This window comes from Pieris napi, chromosome 4, assembly GCF_905475465.1.
Source record: "Pieris napi chromosome 4, ilPieNapi1.2, whole genome shotgun sequence".
NCBI lineage: Eukaryota > Metazoa > Arthropoda > Insecta > Lepidoptera > Pieridae > Pieris > Pieris napi.
This window is the reverse complement of record NC_062237.1, coordinates 1,509,308-1,530,162: the sequence shown is the minus strand read 5'-3', so window position 1 is coordinate 1,530,162 and position 20,855 is coordinate 1,509,308. Positions and strand designations below refer to the sequence as shown.

At 33.9% G+C, this 20,855-nt stretch overlaps 1 protein-coding gene across 1 annotated transcript in view; it reads right to left on the bottom strand.

Annotated features, from left to right (window-relative positions):
• Window positions 1–19,863, bottom strand: part of LOC125048576 (tRNA dimethylallyltransferase) — a 185,126-nt gene extending 165,263 nt beyond the window's left edge. Inside the window, exon 1 of the mRNA XM_047647315.1 lies at window positions 19,677–19,863. Within this exon, the coding sequence (XP_047503271.1) occupies window positions 19,677–19,814 (138 nt within the window). The 5' untranslated portion in view covers window positions 19,815–19,863. The remainder of the gene's footprint in view (window positions 1–19,676) is intronic.
• Between the last annotated feature and the right edge of the window lie 992 nt (window positions 19,864–20,855).

Here is a 20,855-nt window from a genome sequence, read left to right as displayed (position 1 = left end):
AGTACAATCTACCAAATCTTACGGTGTACGGGTATCAAATTTTACGGTGACATATATAAAATATATAAAATCTTTTTTTATTTAATCTCCTTAGTATTTCTATCTCCTTTGAGGTATCTTCTGTGTGCTCTTTGGCAAAGGTCTCCTCCAAATCCCGCACATTCTTCTCTACTGTGCCACTCTATGATGTTCCTGTTGTTTCCTTAATTTGGTCTGTCCACCTTCTAAGATATTTTCCTCTTTTTGTTTATTGTACCTTGAGTAGTAGTATAGTACTTTATTTTTCTTAAATAAATTATAGGGAAGTATATATTGACTTGACACTTCGTTACATTTATTAATAACATAATACATAAAAAATTATAAAGGATGCAACGGCCTTATCGCTAACAAGCGATCTCTTCCAGGCAACTCTAGTAAGGGAAAAAAGAAATATGATGGGTAAAGTGCATAACCAAATCTTATAAAAAATTATAGAACCTTTATCTAAATTAATACAAAAAAATTTAGTCTGTGAAGGCAATTAACTCGATAACCGAACGGATTTTTGTACGGTCACCAACGGGTTGTTTCGTTTTATGTATATTTAAGAGGATATCTTAACAAAATATCTACGAAATCGCTACGTGAAATTTCGCTCTATATACTTTAAAGGTATTTTATAGGTAAGTAGGTGATCTAGACTTGTCTGAATAGAATGGGTCACATTGAAAAATATACCAAAGATTTACAATACGATATGAATTAATAAAACGTGTTTGTACTTATGCACACGCGTTAGAAGTTATACTTCTTTGGCTTAACAAGATAAAAATATTTTCAAAAATTTTATACTACGTTTGTAGAAAAAACTACACTAACAATAGTTAAAAATTGACTCTAGTCATTTTTCCCTAACGCGCCAAAAGAAGTATAACTTAAAAAACAATCATATGTTGATTGCGTAAAACAAAATTAACTGTATAATGGCGGAAACATACTACTAAAACGCGACGCGACGTGTCGTGTCGACATCCGATGTCCATCGTGCACATTACCAACACGCGACACCACGACACGCTTGCAAATTCAAAAGTCATTTAGCTGATTTATTTATTTTTTTATTCCCCGCGCAATGTGCCAGCAAGTTTTTACCAATTTGAGGTTCAGATTCGAGGAATGTTTGCAGCGCAATGGTGCACACCTGGATGATGTTATTTTTAAGAAATAAATTTCCCAGATGTCTATTTTAATTGAAATAAAATTTTTTGTGTATTGTATTTAGTTTTTTTATTATATTTTTTTCAAATTCGCAAATCTTTCTGGCCCACCCTGTATTTTTCTAATAAACTGAATTGATTAGCAGGTTATTTGTATTAAACTAACAACATCCTAACTCCCTGTTTTTGTCCTTCTATTGAGGTAATCTTATGTCATATAAAACAGAATATTGTTTCACCAACTCAATTAATTGTTGGTCGTTCATTTCGCCAAATAAATCCAAAAATATCTAAGTATATAAATTGACATTCGTGTCAAAAACTCGAAAGCATTGACGCATGACGTCATCATCACAACATCCACAACACGCCGATCCAAATCGATTGGATGTTACCGCGTGTGATCACATGGCGTGTTGTCTATGTGCATCTGACCATATTAAATATATGGGATTGATAAGTACTGACATGCGTCGGATGGCGTGGTGTGGCGTCGCGTTTTGGTAGTATGTTTCCGCCTTAACGCTTATGTATATGTTTGACAGTTCTTTGATATCTTTGAAATTTTTAAATAGCTGATGTTTCCAAGAAACGGGAAACTGTGTAGGTTTCAACACTGGCTAGTGTGGGCGTTTAATGTAAAACCATTAAACGAATCATTGAAATACTGTCTACACACCCATCTGGATTCACATCATGATGGGAAACTAACAAAGTCCCCGAATGTCAAGAGAATGGGTGGTGCAACGTCAGTACAAAAACCGTAAAAGACCTGACAATATAGCTTTGTACACTTATAATATACCTCGAGCGTTTTTAAGCAATTTCTTCCGGACACTACCACTATGATCGGAACCAGCTGCACAATGAAGTATTTCCGAACCAATTTGACTTATAATCCTTCAACAAAACAGCGTACCAATTCTAAAAATGCCACTTGTACATGGGCGACGGTATTTTTACGCCGGCTTTTTCTCTCGGCCTACACCCTCTGTCTTCTTTGCCGATAAGCACGGATGTCTACCGATTCAAATTTAATGACCTGGAATAAGTGATACCTGTATCTTATGTTCCATAATAAACATATTTTTTTTATAACTTAACATCAGGTGAGCCTCCTGCCCATTTACCCCCCATTATATATATAATAATTTATCCCTTATAATAAATTAGCCATATCATACTTACTTGTCCATCAAAAGTCTTAATTAAAAAATCTAAATGAAAACGAAAGCAAAAACTAATATTTATTCGAAATATATAAAACGATGTATTAAATAATATAACATTATGTATTTTTACATAAATACTGCTTATATAAAAAAATGGAAAGTAGGAAGAAACAACTCTTGCGCACCGAAAAAAATACCGCAACGCCATGGTACGACTATTTGTATGGTTGAAAGTGAAAATGTTTGACTCTGCTGACCTGCCATTGTGCGAGTTGACACTGTGGCCTTGGTGGGTCGCCGGCATGGGATCGTAAACTTGGTATTGGCTTTTTTATATCTCGCTCGAGTTGTGGTTAAACTGTAAAGAAATTGGTGACGATTTCTTTCCTTCCATCTTTTAAGAGTATCTTTGGAGAATTTTCCAAATTGTATTTATCTATTTCTTAACAATTATTTTTATTTACATTTTTATTAATTTTATTATACACCTTTACACAAGACTTCATTACGTACACAGGTATATTTTATTATTATTTTTTTCTACTAAGTATTTATTGCATGCCCTTTCTTTCTTTTTTTGCGACTGAGGCGCAAACTAGCTGCTGTGGTCTCTGGCAGAATGACCAGCGCTGTGGAACATTCTGCTCCTCAGCATAATACTCAGCCAGAGCCACACCAAAAACACCAACCACAGCACACACGCATTACACAAACGGATTTTTTTTAAATTGTTATTTTTATGGTTTTTGATATAAATCATTTTATTTTTCTTTGATTCTTGTTATTTGGTGTGTTTATGTGTGTGTGTTTTTGTTAGTAAGAAATTTTATGTCTATGTCTTTTACACAATTTATTTGTTATTTTTCTATCTATGCCACACTCTGGGTACAATTGATTTACACTACGCTAAACATACTGGCTACACGGATGTACCTACATAAGTAAGTTGTTTAAGTTGGCGCCTGATAGATAGTACCGGTGACCCCAGAGCTGGTGCTTTCCTGGCTCAACGAATTAGTATCGCAATACAGCGAGGAAATGCCTTAAGGTACACTGTCATAGGGACGAAACTTTTCAAATTTGATTTAATTTTTTTTTTTAATTCCATTTATTTTTATTATTACTTTGTAGGTTAAGTTAATTGTGCCTACTGTATACTTTATTGTTTATTATTATATGATAACTATTGAAATTAATTTATTTTATAATAACTAACAAGAACAACTCACTAAGTATAGTCGACACTGTCGGTTAGGACACTTTTTTTTATGTTACAGGAGGCAGACGGGCAGTAGGCTCACCTGATGTTAAGTGATACCGCCGCCCATGGACACTTGCACTGCCAGAAGGCTCGCAAGCGCGCTGCTGGCCTTTTAAGAATTCGGAAATACTTCAGTGGGCAGCTGGTTCTACATAGTGGTGATGCGCGGCAGAAATTGCCTTAAGAATCGCTCAGTTGTGGTACGACGGACGTCAAGGTGATACGGATGGTATTTTGTATTCTACCTTGACGTCCGATGATGAAACTCAGCTGCAGGTATTAGTCCGAACAACTCTTCTGAACACACTCCATGGTAAATGCGGTAGAAGATGCATGTCTACAGTGCGCAGGCGTAAAACATGTAGGCATGCTTGAAGTTTTTAAAAGATTTTTATCAAAGAGCGTCGAAAATATATCCAATGAAAAAAACTGTTATCTCCAGGTCCGATGTATACTAACAGTCAACATTAGCGTGGACCAATAAAATTTGTATTTTCCTCTTATATGATAAGTAACCCAAAACTATATTCGTAAATTAAATATAATACAATATTTAAATAAACGTGATGGTCATGACTAATTCAACGATATTTAATTGATAAAAAAACATGTTTAATCGTTTAAAAATTATAAGCCGAGTCACGTATCGATTACTACAAATTTGGACCGCAATTATGATAATATAGCACACCTGTTACCTACTACATGAACTACTAATTAATTCTTACACGGTATTTGAAAATCGAACGGATAATACATGGAAATCTCAGCGTATGTTAATTCGTTAAATTTTATACCTTTTAGGGAAACGAGTCTATAAATGTCAAAGTTAATTCTGAATAAAATCAACTTGTTCTTTTTCCAAGAAAATTTCCGTAACAACATTTTCATGTTTAAGATAATCAGTGGCGCTAAAACCTTTTTAAGTCTGGGCTTCAGATTTCTGTATCTGTTTCATGATCAGTTTTTAATCTAATAGGAAAGTAGGTGATCAGCCTCCTGTGCCCGACACACGCCGTCGACTTTTTGTGTCTAAGGCAAGCCTCACGATGTTTTCCTTCACCGTTCGAGCGAATGTTAAGTGCATACTTAGAAAGAAAGTCCATTGGTGCACATCCGGGGATCGAAATTACGACCTCAGGGATGAGAGACGCACGCTGAAGCCACTAGGCCAACACTGGTCATAGACACATATAATGAATAAACACATTACATTGCGAATATAGAAAAATTAAATTAGTGTATTCCTGTCCTCGCTGTATACACGAAATATTATTTCAATAAATTACATACATCCAACGGCGCGTCCAATTCGGGTCTTGGACATAATTTCTTCGAATATAGGCAAGTAATCTGACAGATATGGTTAATTCTCGGGTTAACAAAGCGTTGATAGTCACACGGCACTTCCATCCAAAAATAACAAAGTAAATAATAATTATCGAGAACAGTACCAGTCCGGTTGTTGGGCGGAATTTTTGCCTCCGTGATGTCATATGGCAGCGACCTAGCGAGGTCGCTATTAGATTAGAACGTTAAATTTGCCACTCGCTTCCCTGTCATTGATCTCTTACGTTTTTGCGATGTTAGCACAAGAACTCGATCTGTGTTTTTGTTTTTTCTTTCAATTGGGACAAATCAGCCGGTATCGCTGAACTAAACGCGCATTCCAAAACAAATGAACATAGAACACGCTACGTCACTAATCGTTTTCGTGTTATAGACTTCTGAAACCACAATTCACACGGTCTCGGCCGCATCACGGCCGCTAACTCACCACCACAACAGAACCAAAGCCTCAAACCTTTCTGAAACCTTCTTCTTTTCTTTTTTTCCTTTCTGGAACCTTCGCCACGTGTGTTAACAGCCATACATTTTAATACAAGTCGTTTGGATACGTAGCCAGCAACGTCACCATGGCATCCCGTTGAGTAAAATTCTTACACGTACTGAAGTCCACTACTTATGAGCGATCATTGAACTAAAAGCAACCATAATGCACTTTAACATATGGAGTAGTAGGTTCGACCTTAATCTGACCCTTACTTAAAATATGTTTATTATGGAATATAAGATACAGGTATCACTTATTCCACGTCATTAATCTGTAGGCATCCCTACTCATCGGCAAAGAAAACAGCGGGTGTAGGACAAAAAGCCGGTGTAAAAACTCTGGTTACTCTTTTAAATTAGCAAATCATCAAACAACACTTATTTTAAAACAAATATCGCAAATAATTTGTAACTGATTATAATATCATTAGTAGGTATAGGAATGTTCGCAACTCCACTGTTCTATTTTTAGTACAGAAAAAGAATAGAAAAAATCTAATCCAGAAACAGTTGTTTGATAATTAAAATATCTAAAAGCAAACTTGCATTATAATTACGGCACAATATTCCCATTAATCCCGAACAAAGCGTCGCAAATCGCAAGAGCTGTGGCGGTTTAGGCGGTGACTACGTTGTACTAGAAAGCGGGGCCAGCTGTATCGTAGATAGGATCTTTTATAGTGCTAAGTTTACTTAAAATACTTAACAAATTAGACCGGTCAAACCTACCATATCATTTACGACTTTGATAAAACTAATAAACATACTCGTAATTGATGCAGCCAGTTTTATGAGATTCTAAATTACAACTTGCGAGTTATTAAAGTATATTAATATTTGAAAAGGATTTCTTTCGTTTTGTGTTACATAAAAGCACCAAAAAAACGAATTAAAGTATTGTACTTCTGTGCGCTAGTTTGTAGTAGTAGATTCATAAAACAGAAGTCACACTTAAGAAGAAACAAATTGCATAAATTTGAACCAATAATAAGGGTGCAGCAGTGTTGGCTTCAGCGTGCGACTCTTGAGTTCATAGGTTCGATTCCCGGGTGTGCACCAATGGACTTCTTTCTATGTGCACATTTAACATTCGCTCGAACAGTGATGGAAAATATCGTGAGGCTTGCCTTAGACCTAAAAAGTCGACAACGTGTGTCAGGCACAGGAGGCTGTTCACCTACTTGCCTATTAGATTGACAAATGATCATGAAACAGATACAGAAATCTACCCAGAACTAAAAGATTGTAGCGCTACTGGTAATAATATGTTACGGCAATGCTCATAATGTTTGCATTAGTTATATATAAACTAAACATACCAAAAGTTACGAAATAACTTTATCATAATGTTAATAGAATATACTGGGAGGTGCGAGAAAATCCTAATAAATAATAAAAAATCAGTTTTGATTTTATTTAAATCAACTAGATTTGTTATCGCTTTCGCTATCACAATGTCCATATGGCTTACGAATAGATTGAACAGATAGACCCGCAATGAGTTATTTTTTTCTTATTGCCAGCCACAAAGTCTGTAGACCTTTGTCTGATACACAAAAGCTAACATTACTAAGATTACAAATGTATGTAGGCATAATATTAACTATTGATAAATTCTACAAATATTGAAAAACATTCCTTTTTAATGCGAATGATTTAAATCAATACGATACATTAAAGGTAGGTTACCATGGTAACGGTTCTTAAAAAGATTATATAAAAGATATACTCAGACTGTAAGGACACGTAATTATTTACACAATTAAATACACGAGAATAATTAAGTTTTAACTTAAGTGGTTTACCACTAACACGTCCATATATGTATATAAATATAATATAAATATAATATACATAAATATAAAAATATAATAAATAAAACTAGCTGAGCCGGCAAACGTTGTTTTGCCATGTATATTATTTCTAGGAAACATTTTTTTAGTTCAATAAAAATAACAATATACAGTAATAAAAAATAGGGGTTGATCGTAGAGGAGTGAAAATTAGAGGTTGTATGTATTTTTGTATGCTGTACCATTAAAAAATAACAATAAAAATTTTGAGGTGGACACCGATGACGTGCTGATTCTCAGACTTACTGATTAAGCAAAAAAAAATTACATAAGAATCGGTCGAGCCGTTTCGGAGGAGTATGGGAACGAACATTGTGACACGAGAATTTTATATATTAGATGATCACATAGACAGCATTAGAGGTACAGATTTTGTTGGCCAATAAAAACATTAAATTACGAATTTTTAATAATAATTTATTTGCAAGAATATTGTACAGAAATGTTATGGTGGTACAATCTAAAGTTCGCATATTTTGCCACAATGGCGTGCAAATTTGTCTTAAAAGGTAGAATAGAAATACAATTACATTATGAATCATATAGTCAATTCTTATTTTATTTTATCACTACATCACATTATTAAATATTCGTTCTATTAAATTACAGATTCCCAAATTCGTGAGGTATAAACAATTTTGACCCATATTCATATTCCGTTAGTGAATGTTCTAGGTTGTGTCATTACATGTTTTCTAGACGAGCGTTAGAGTTTCATTAGCACCTAACAGTCTGCGGTTACTTTGATAAAAGCTTTAGCTTTAAAAAAATAATATGCGGGGAATAAGGGGCTTTAACTAAAATATCATTTAAACACACAATAATATATTGTAAGGGATAGTTGATCTAGTTCTTAGGGTAGGAAATTAAACACTCCAATGATGACTTGATTCACAATAATTCGATTCACTGATATTACGTAAACTATAACTTTAAACTTGTACAAAGGAATTGCCCGTGCGCATGTGTTACAACCTCTTTTATAATCTATTCCCTACTCCCGCCCGACCATCCCACTTCGGGTAGATGTTCGATTCAATTCGTTACAATTTGTAAACAAACGAACGAGTAAAATGAATAACTATTGCACATACGCACTAAGAAGATTCTTAAGAATATGTTTAATAAAAAATGTTTAGAATTTAATTAAATAAATATTAAAGCTAACAATATGAACGAATTTTTATTGCTTCTTTAAGTCACGTAACCCCCTCAGACGTATCTGTTAGTATTAAAACAGTTTACCCTATTATAGTGACGTATCTATTAACCACTAAAATCAATCATTCAAGGAGTATTATTAGTACCCAAAATCTAGTTAGTAATATAATCAAATCATGATACAAATACTGGTTGTTACGTTAAGTAGGTTATAAATCACACAGAATAAATTATACAGACGCAAATTATTCCAATGCCATTCATTCAAGAGCAGCCCATTTGACACATAGGTCAAAATTAGTTAATTAGCCCTATTAATATGTAAATAAAGAACTTTACGTTTGTCAAATTTAGAACATATGTTTGTTCTAAATTCGACAATCGTATCAATTCACGCTATTGGTAATGGCTGTTATCGGATGGTGCGTAATCAGCATTTGCAGCATGCAGCATGGTGAAAACAGGAGAAAAAAGAATATTGGAAACAAATTGACCACCAATCCGGGCTGTGCGATATTTCCTTTATCAACGGCATTATAACTACTGTAGAAATTTCGTCATCGTTGTGTGAGAGGATTGACCATACTATACAACCCACCAAAGCACAACTTAAAGTTGCGGTACGACCGGGGAAACCAATCGTCGTGATATTACGTCCGTTTGTTCCATCCAAATCAAAGCATTCTCACCACCACTGTACCTTTGGCGAACGAAAGTGTGGTGCAGGAAAGTAGGAATTAGCAGGAAAAAAATCTGTGGCGCTACAACCTCATTAGGTCTTGGCCTCAGATTTCTGAATCTGTTTCATGATCATTTTTAAATCTAATAGGCAAGTAGGTGATTAGCCTGCATTGCCTGACACACGCCGTCGACTTTTTGGGTCTAAGACATGTCGGTTTCCTCACGATGTTTTCCTTCACCGTTTGAGGGAGGAATGTTAAAAGCGCACATAGAAAGAAAGTCCATTGGTGCACAGCCGGGGATCGAACCTACGACCTCATGTATGTTAGTCGCACGCTGAAGCCACTAGGCCAACACTGCTCTAGTAAGAAGCCTATCAATTAGTAAAAAAAACCAACCGGCGTTTCTGACTAATGACAAAATTGTTCGCCATAAAAGATGTAGCTACATTGTACCTGATGACACGTACGGGTTGGAGTCAGAATATAAAACATATTTAAACTACTAATGTATAATGTATGTTAATTTTAATTGGTCTTCCGCCCTTTAATATTGATATGGAATTTAAATTTTAATTCGGCCCTATGATTTGTTGCTAGTGTAATAAATATTCCTAAAACGTAGTACGAACACATATTGTGAAGGACACTCGAATTCTATAACTTGACTATAGGATTAAAGGATTGCAAAGCTAGCTAGTTTATGGGCATATCAAATTCGGTTACATTTTATTTTTTAAGGTCTTTGCACTTAAGTGGAAGTTAATATTAAGACCCGTGGTGGAAGTGGTGGATCCGAAAAGATTGCTTTACTGGAATTTAAACATAAACAAACCCATAGACATCACAAATCGAAAGTCATCTTTACTTATGATTTTCTTGAAAAAAAATCAACTCAAATCTAGATCCACACTAGGCTCCTATGCTGTTGCAGACATAACAATTATAATAACACGAAACATAACCTCAAAAGCATAACATGAATTTAACAAATTTATATGAGTCGATAATGATGTTACCAAAAAGATCAGCACGTTGCAAATGATCGATAATGATGAATGATTTATCGATTTGCATAAAATTCGCAAGTCGCGCTCGTTCCTTGCACCCAAGTGATTCACACTTTATCACACGTAAATTGACTGCATGCGTCTCATGACATAGATAACAAATTTAAGGTAAATCATTTTTTATCTATGTAGAATCCGGCCACAGTTCAACGCCTCCAACAGTGTTAACGTTAGAGAAAACTACACCATTGAGATATCAGAGGAGAAAGATTTGTTCTTCTGGTATAACCCCAGAATAGAGAATGGGGCCGTTCTAGTATTACGTAAGCACTATAGGGGGGAGGGGTTCTTTGATTTTCTTTTTTGGTGATTACGTCAACAGTAATTATTTACTTGTTTACACATATTACCCACACATTGTCTATACTGGAACGCAATGCATTTTCGAGGATTCCATTTATGCAATATTATTTTTGAGAGTTTTGCTTACTTTTGCTGAAAAGATTAAGGGGGGGAATAAATTCCAGTAAATCTGCGTAATTTAGTGCGTGATTACGTAAGTAATACTTGAACGATCCCAATGGTGCTATTTGTTTGATATATTTAATCAAAACCATTGATTAGTAATAACGTTTACTGACTGATACAGCGACTAGGTATTACAAGTGCGTAGTATTTCAGGACAGAGATTGAAAGTTCTCCAAAACATGCGATTGGTAACTCGCGAGGTGCCTAGCTGATGCTTTATTAGGTTTTTTTAATCCTTTTCTTTAAGTAGCGGGGTATAATGTACTTCGATAATTTAGTATCAAGTGATCTCATGGCGATGCGTCATGTTTAGGACTTAACATAACCATAACCAACTTGAATAGCTAAGTGTCTCGTGAGGAAAAATGAATTTCGGAGAATCGTTAGACAATCCTATATTTTTGGAGTAATGACGGGGCGATTTATGACAAGACAACGTTTATTGCAACTGACGTAGGTAGCGAATTAACGATCGCCTTTACTGCCAAACGTCTTTGCGGCATTCTTGTTAAATGCGAAAAGCGGGTACTAGATCTAGTATAATAATGTTTACTTGAACTTATAAAGTTTAATACATATGTAATCAACTTATTGCTACGCGGTATTATTTTACAGCGGGTACTTAAAATCCGTAAGTACCCGCTTCATATTTTATGTAACCATTTAAATTATTTTAAGTTTTGAAACTGTGTAGTGTGTATAAGTATTCTAAAAATTAATATACATATAACTAATAATTTCTAATGTGACTTAAGAAGCTACAAGCTGGTTCTTCCTGGCTATAGATAGGCGCTCTAGCTATCTAAACTATAAGAGTTCCACCTAATCAATAGTGAGGTATCGCGATAAACAGGAGAAACTAGGAGAGTGCACGACGCCGCCACTTCTGGCAGAGGAATTAAACCGCAGCTCAGTTGAGCGCGTAAATGAAACCAACCCAAAACGTTTGGAAGAGTCAGGGCCTCAGATTTCTGTACCGATTTCGCGATAATTTGTTTCTTCCAATAGGCAAGTAGGTTATCAGCCTTCTGTGCCTGACATACGCCATCACACTTTTTGGGTCTAAGTGTAGACGGTATTTTTCTTTACCGCGACGTACGAGCGAGTGTTAGAAAAGTGCAATTGCACAGCCGAGTTTCGAAAATGAGTTTCACACTGAAGCCAACATTGCCCACCACCAAATACACTGCTCATATAAATGATGTACGTCTTCACATATTATATAATCGACATCTTTGCTTAGTCTTAGAAACTGACACTCAACCTTGGCTAGTCAGCGCAGGAGGCGCCGCGGGGTGGGGAAGCCTTGAAAGATACGTCGAACTCTACGGAATGCTAACAGACCGTCCAAAATCATCGACGCAAATATATGCCAAATTCGCAGATAAAACACTCGCTAAACTTGTTTCGCCCGTCTGGCTTTGCCAAGGTTAGTAATGCGATATTATGTTCCTGTAATGTTAGGGTATCAGATGGTCAGGCGGAATTACTGAAAACTTTTGAACTTCCATAATAACACCTCTACAATAGTTATATAAAGTGTCCTTTGTGAACAATTTAAAGGTAGTCACTGCCACAGGGACACCATTTTTAAAATTTATTTTAATTATTTTTAATATTACTTTGTAGGTGAAGAAAATTATAAATACTGTATATTTGATTGTTATTAAAATAAACATAATTGTGTCTTTAGAAAATATTAGTTTTACTACGGAAAAATACGAGTATTTTGGCTTATGGCTCATGACAGCTTAGAGAGCACTTCTTCTAATAATAATAATAATAATAATAATATACTAGATATCTTAAATAGGATATACATTTATATAGAATCATAAATCATTAATATTAAGTATTCTTCCTTACCAGTTAATAATTTCTCTAATTCCTACATAAAAATTGTAATTAAATAGCAAATCTGGTTAAAGTTTACATAAAACAGTTTTAGCCAGACTACCTTGATATTTATTGTTTCACTGTCTACATTCTGCTTTTTTCAAGGTTTTACATCGTGCGTGAGGTCACTAATTCACCATCCGTGGTACGCACACAACAGAGCGTAAAAATGCGAAGGATAGAGCGCCATCTAGCAGTTGCGAAACGGCAATGTACCGTCTTAGTACAAAATTTAAAGTTTCGTTGATTGTATAAGCTCACTGCGCTTACATTTTCCATATACAATAGCTGTTGTTTATTACGACAGCTATTTTACGTATTTTTGAAGCTATACTTCTTTAGGCGCGTTATGAAAAATTGATGAGAGTGAAATTTTACGATGCGCGCGCACCGTGACACAAAATTAACAGAATGAAGTAGCCCACGGAAGATGCTACGGCATTGGACATAATTTAAAAACAACATTCGAATAATAATAAAATTTATGTTTACACTAATTAATGTAAGAGAATAATAATAAATATTTATTTATTTAATTTTTAAATGTAAACTGACTTTATTGACTATAATGACTCCTTTTCCAGTCTTTGATTATTTAATTATAATTAATTATTTGCATGCAATCAAAAACTATTTTTAATAATGCCAAAGAAGTATAACTTCTTACGCGCGTACATAAGTACACGCACTCTTTTTTTGTTGGTACCGCTCGACAGTGGATGAGGACCTGCTGCAGCTGAAAGCCAGCAAATGGCGGAAGGTAGCAGAGGGCAGAGAGCGCTGGTAGTTTCTAAGTTCAGAGGCCAAGACACGAAGATATTTTTTTTGCGGGTGCTGTAATCAACCGCAATGCAACCGCCCGTTGCCTTATAACTTTTGTAACATGTTTTTTTTTGTATTCTTGTTATGTGTATGTTTGTGAATAAGGTAATAAAGCATAAATAAATAAATAAATCACTAATTTATGTCCCGCATTAGTATTTTGGAAGTTTGTTTAACGAATATTTTAGAATTTAGTAGTTTTAAGATGGAATAAAAATGTAAATAACATACATAATAAATAAAATAACATAATTTAAATATTTTTTATAAATAATGCCATGATTTAATATGCAGAGACTATTTCATCAGAAATGTATTTAATTTTATGACAATTTATTTGCATTTTATGCAGCACATGCTATAGCAAACACAAAAAGTATATTCCTAAAACGTCTACTATCTACTACCGCGACCTCGTCTGAATTTATTCAAGCCGATGTCCTTCTGATATCTAGCTTCATGCATACATTTCAATAAAACACAAATATGTGAAGAAAACCAGATATTTACAAAAGTTGCTTTATCAAAACTAGCCTCTGTTCTTAAAAAATATAAATAAATTAGTGGCACTACAATCTCTTTAGGTATTGGCCTCAGATTTCTGAATCTGTTTCATGATCATTTTAAAATCTAATAGACAAGTAGGTGATCAGCCTCCAGTGCCTGACACACGCCGTCGACTTTTTGGGTCTAAGACATCCTCACGATGTTTTCCTTTACCGTTCGAGCAAATGTTAAATGCGCACATAGAAAGAAAAATACGCAATGTTACAGTACACATCCACGCACACATATATTCAGACACATGTTCCTGTATTGGTAAGTAAAATTGTCTTATGTTAATCTTATGTTTTAATCTCGAGGGGACGCCCAAAAAGGCATTCCTGGCAGCCCATGGCACCCATTTTTTGGGTGCGTTGCCGTGGTGGCGTATAAATATAAAACAAAATATATATATAAACAATTGAAGATCGTATCACACAGTCCCACCGGGAGTCGATTTCACATTCTCGTGTTGTAATTAAAATATTTTTTGTGTAAATTAAACCAATAAATATATTTACTATACATTTAACAACATAGGAATCCATTAATTGTATGTTAAAACTAGCCTCACTTAGAACTATAAATAAAATTAACAGAGAGGTGCTAATTAGAAGTTCTTACTCGGACTCTGATTGTAAATTTTAATGTACAGTAAAAGTTTGATTGCTCTAATTTCCAAAGAGACCTGTTCTATTAACGTAAGTATTGTTAATTTGTAAAAACCATTTTCAGGCTTCTATTACACGTTTATACAAATTTATAAATATATAACAAACTAGCGGACCCGACACACGTTGCCCTGCATGATATTTGAAGCGATTAGGATATTAATCAAAGTATGAAAGTACCGACTGCAGCGCCATCTGCCGGGCTGATTTGTGAATCTAAACCATCCAGGGCGCCACTTTTGTGTGAATGAATTTGATTTGAATGAATTTTTTAATAATACAAAACATTCATTCAAATCGGTCCAGCCGTTCAAGAGGAGTTCAGTAACATACACACGTACAGTAGAATTATATATATAAAGAAGATCAAGCCGCTCGGAGTGACTGGTGGACGATTCGAATCGCTCTTCGTTGAATACGTTCAAGCGGAAGGAGATGGTACTGGGGAGTGAGACATATAAACAAATATATATATAGACATAACGATTGCCGAATATTTTACTTAGGTCAGAAATTTGTACTGAAACCATAAGGGCTAAGGGCTACAGTAGGTAGTCCTACTATGTAATTCGGTAATATTAAGTATGTTACCTTAGTTCAGAATATTTGATATAAAAATAATATATAAATAAATATAGTTTTATCTCTTAACGCTCGGTGTACTATAACGGCAGCGACCGCATTGAAGGCTAACAACGCTTCGTTACATAATTTTGAGCAGACAAACTCGGACACTGCGCAAAATTCCCATGCAATTATAAAATTGTTTACATTTTTGATTGAAAGTCAGACAGAAAATCGATGTTAAAACTATTATAAATAATACAAATCTATCTTGATAAACTCGTATAGAAGAAGCTGTTTTGTATAATAAAATAAAATAAATCAGTGAAGCTACAAGCTCTTTAGGTCTGGGCCTCAGATTTCTGAATCTGTTTCATGATCATTTTTAAATATAATAGGCAAGTCTAAGACATGTCGGTTTCCTCATGATGTTTTCCTTCACCGTTCGAGCGAATGTTAAATGCGCACATAGAAATAAATACCATTGGTGCACAGCCGGGGATGGAACCTACGACCTCAGGGATGAGACTTCCACGCTGAAGCTACTTTGCCATCACTGCTCTGTTTTGTATAATAGTTTTTGTTATTTTCACCGTTAAATAGAACTTTGTTTTTGTTGCTGATTTTAGCATTCCTTAGATTTTCGTCCGCAGCAATATATATTTCAAGGGAAATCGAACCCTGACCTCATTTACCATTAGCAGAAACAGGGCCGTCTTCCCCTTCTACTTCCACTTCTACCTTCTTTAACTGAGATTCGTAGAAATTACGGCAGGAGCAGAAAGTAAATCTTATGACTAGAGTTAAGTTTGGTGGCGGTTTTTCTACGGAGATGTTTAAATACAACTCTTTGTTTGGGTAACAACTGACTTTAATGGTTTAAAATATGAGCTTATAACTAACATAAAATTAGGGGTAGTGGGAATGCGACGCTAACAAAAACTACCTTGGCTTATCTAAGGGTTCACAAATCTGAACTCATGAATCACAAAATGACACTTATGTTATTGGACATCATCGGAAACGAGAATGTTAAAATACAATTTAAAAGTGTGGTAAAAACTAAAGGACTCAATATTGGCTTCTAGTGTGCGATGATTGTTTGACACTTCTAATTATTATTTAAAACATTTATATGTAACTTAACTAAAGTTAGGTTACATAACTCTAGTAATATTATTTTTTTATTGTCCTGTTCACTGTTTACATAAGTTTTAATTGCTTTGTTTGGTTCCATTAGTTTTGTCTAAATAACTATATGTCTTAAGTATTTTTGCACTTCTTACGCTTACCTTATCTAATTTAATTATTTTTCTCACAGTGGTTGCTTGGAAGAGATCGCTCGAAAGCGGTAAGGCCACCAGTTGTCCTCCTTTTGATTTAATTATGTCAATTGTATTATATTTCTGTACATGCAACGAAATGTTAATAAATAAATAAAATAATACAAAATTATTTTTTGCATATAAGTTACATGATTCAATAGTAATTTAGATAATAGCATTTAATTACTAGACCAATTAACTATCCGCCCCAAAGCACTAACAAATACGCCCCAAAAGTGACGCATCGCCAGATCTATAATGATGGTACTACAGAATAGCTCAAAGTTACGCACTCCCGGCTGAGTTTTTTTGGGTAGCTTTTCTCAGACCAACCTAAAAGTTCATCAGTGTAGCTAAATGAATATAAAAAAAAACTATATTATTAAAAAAACTATATACAACATATAATATTACTCTCGACATACATATATAAATCTATTTCCGAATCAATTCGACTTAGAGTCCTTCAAGAAAAGAGCTTACCAATTCTTTAAAAAACCGGCAACGCACTTGCGTGCCCTCTGGCAATGTGAGTGTATGGCGGTTTCACTTCACATTAAGCTTTCTGCTCGTTCAAATAAAAAAAATCCAGAATTTACAATTTAAAAAACTGTATCTAACTGGATACAGTTTTTTCATTGAAAAAAGAAAGTTTCATAGAAAGAAAATACTGCGCCATAAAATGTATAATCCTTTAATTACATTCATTTAGTTCCGGAATTCAATTTAAAAAATAATCAGTACACGCATAAATTAAGCTGGATTATCGTCGACGCAGCTTAAAAAATATTGCAAGCCCTACTTAAAACGCCGTCTTATAAGATAAGTAACAGCGAAGCATTAGTTAAAACTGCGGTCCTTATTCGCGCCATTTTGATTCTTAGGTTGCGATTTCTTTTTTTTTCACCTCCGTTTTTTACAGTAGGTTAAATCGGGCCTTTCGATAATTGTGTCCAGTGCGTATTAAATAGTTGTAGCATTTGATAAACGCAGCAAACAGTGTTATACTGCTCAGTTATATCCACAATAATAGTAAAAAAAATCCGAGGGTCTAAAGTTACCAACCTGACATTTATTACCAACGAAACACACAAAACAATATTAATCAAAAAATTAATTGTGTAATGTGTGTGTGTTGTGATTGTAACTGGCCCTGGCTCAGCGTTATGCTGTGGAGCAGACGTGTTCCACAGCGCTGGTCATTCTGCCAGAGAATTTTTTTTTTCTTACTTTCTTAATTTAATTTTAATTAATAACTTAACTTTCAATCGTCATATTACAAAAATTCGGTTTCTATTTATCTAATAATATATAATCTATCTAATATAAATGTGGAAATATTTGTATTTTTTCTATTACATCAATTTAAAAAAAAATTGAATGCTACGTTATCAATAACAGAATAAGTTTCCTTCTTAAATATATTTAAAGATTAAAATCCAGCCGCGATAATAACAGCAATTCGGCATATATTAGGTGACCTAAGAGGCTTGGCTTACCGCCTGTATCTTACCTGCGAACGCCAGTCTGACTATAAAATAAAACCAGGCAATAATTAAGAAAAATAAAGGATCCAAAATTATTTAAAACTAATTGACGTGAATAGGTCTGCAAGGGTGATGCAGAGTCATAAAACTGAGTTTTAATTACCACATAAGACTATACCAACAAAGATGGCGGAACTGTCACCTTTACCGCCAATTTATAAACGACATTATGAGTACTCCCTTACAAAGTAATGCAAAGGATTACTTTATATTTAAAAAAAAAGGAATAGCCACAGTAAATTTGTTCAATTTAAACAATATAATCTATATTTAATATACTTACTTCGGATTGAGATATCAAGGAATTATATAATAGTAAAAAATTTACTTTTTTTTAAATTTACATTTGTACAACAAAATGTTTAAAGTAGGTAGCAGAGATAAAAATATAGACAAACTGTCTTTTTTTGTTAAAAAGAATTGTTAAGTAAAAATTGTTTTTTTTTTTAATTGTTAAGTATAGGAGGAGTAAATGAGGAGTTTAGTATGGACTGAAAATGTTTTAAAATGGCTTCTGTGTATAAGAGTTCTGAAACACTGCACAATTAATTATATGAATATCTACCTATACTCTAGAATTACAATCCAAATTAAATTTACTAATGGTTTTGTGAACATTAGGTTTTTGTATGACTGACTGTAACTTGTGGCTATTGAGTTACTACATCTCTAGAAAATAAATTTAAAAGCTTATTAAAATGTTATAAAACAATACTTTTTAACCTAATAAATTAATTGTACTGAAATAACAGGTGTGGCCTTATCGCTATTTCTCTATGAGATTTTTTTGTTAATATACAATGGCAACAACATGTGAATACAGTATGATTATGATGTTAATAAAACATAGGTAAATTAATCAACAAAACAATCTTGTAAATAATTGAAAGATGCTGAGATATGTAAATCTGCAGATTTCTTGTGTAATGATTACTTATGAATAACACTCGACAGTGGTATAAAACTAAGGTGTCTACTTATCCTAAGGTGTCTACTCATCCTAATACTTCCTAATACATCCTAATACTCATACTAATACAAAGGCTTACAAATAATAATAGGAGGCAGAGCTCTCTCCTTGGAAATTTTAATATATTAGCAAAAGCTACATTCATCATATTGGTGAACACTGAATTTGGGCCAAATAAACATTATATAACATATATAGCTATACATATAACATGTAACTAAGGATATAATATGAAATATGCCTTTATATGACTGTTTTATAGTAAACAAAAGGAAATATATAATCTACTTTTGATATTGGAAACTGCTGTGAAGGATATGTAAACATCAATAGCTTTTGCATAATAAAATGTTCTGAGAAATTTTGTTATAATTAAATCAAAAAAATATATGAACTAGTTCTTATATCATTTAGATAATCTATCAGTTTCTAAACAGCTTTGTTGTATTCCTTGAATGGCTAATGACAAAATATGAAGGTTTTGGACATTTATTGATCCTGAAATATTTATTATTTCTTATATTTCAGCTATATTTATGTTACTTTATGTAAACACAGTTTTCGAGAACCAATTAGAATCTAACAAGAAGAAATATCTGTTAGAAAAATGTAAACAAACTTAGAGGTTAGGAGTTACTTACTTGCATTGAATCGGCACTGATGATTTCGGTTCCAAATCTCTGGGCTAACTCTAGGCTTAACTTAGTTTTACCAGTTCCAGTAGCACCTAAAATCACCACCATTGGTATTTTACACGAAATAACAGTTCGAAAAGCCATCGCGCGCAATTAGGCTTACGTTAGCCGTCTCGCAACTAACTTCACTTCTATTTTCATACCTATTTTAACGTAACGATGACCAATACGTTTCGTTAGACGCAGAAATTAAAGACTTAATTATTTTATTAACTTGTGCTTGCGAAAGATAGGAAGTGAAGATTGTGAATTTAATCATATTAAGTTAGATAATTAGTAAAATATTTTTAAAATTACTTAGTCTCTGAAAGTCTCTCTCGTATTTTTTGTGATTGATTTCAAACTTTATTAAATTGTTATTGTATTAAAGCAATAAACACGATCATCAGAACTATACATAACTTTAATAATTATATCATAACGCATTGTAGGAATATTGGTTTATGCGTTGATACAACCGTAAAACACATTTCTTGCTGCGACCTTTATAATCTTGCTGTGATCTATAGACTAGAGTTAAGACTTAAGAGTCTTATTCCGACTTCTGAGTCAGAGTCAAGGCTGACTAAGAAGCACGAACTGTCTCACGTCTGTCAAAATCCAATACATTTCTGTCACACTTGAGCCATACTGAGCGTTAGCTCTCGACTTTAAAAATCATACCCTAGAAATAAATGGAAAATTTTTGTACTCACTTGACGTAACTATGTGATCAGCACACCGGTATCAACAACGGCCGATGTTAATAAGAACATGTCAATAAGAAAACAGTAAGCCTCTATTCGGATTAGTATTTATATTGGGCTTAGATAATATATATAAATTCCCTCCAGGTTTAACTATTGTCGATCTCTACCAGCTTAGTATCTCGCACCCCCAACGATGTGTCCAGTCCACATACATTTGTTGTTGTATTACTTGATTTTGGTTACTATCTGCTCTGTGTTTTGTACTCTTTTATCTACGTTCAGCATTAATTGTTATTTTTTTACTTCATTAAATATATAGGTCATGTTTGGCAGGAATATTTAAACTGTAGGGTTTGCGTGACATTTTCAAATACTGTTATACATATCTTGCGTTCTTCACGATATCTTTGTATGTCATTCCTAGTATGATAGTTAT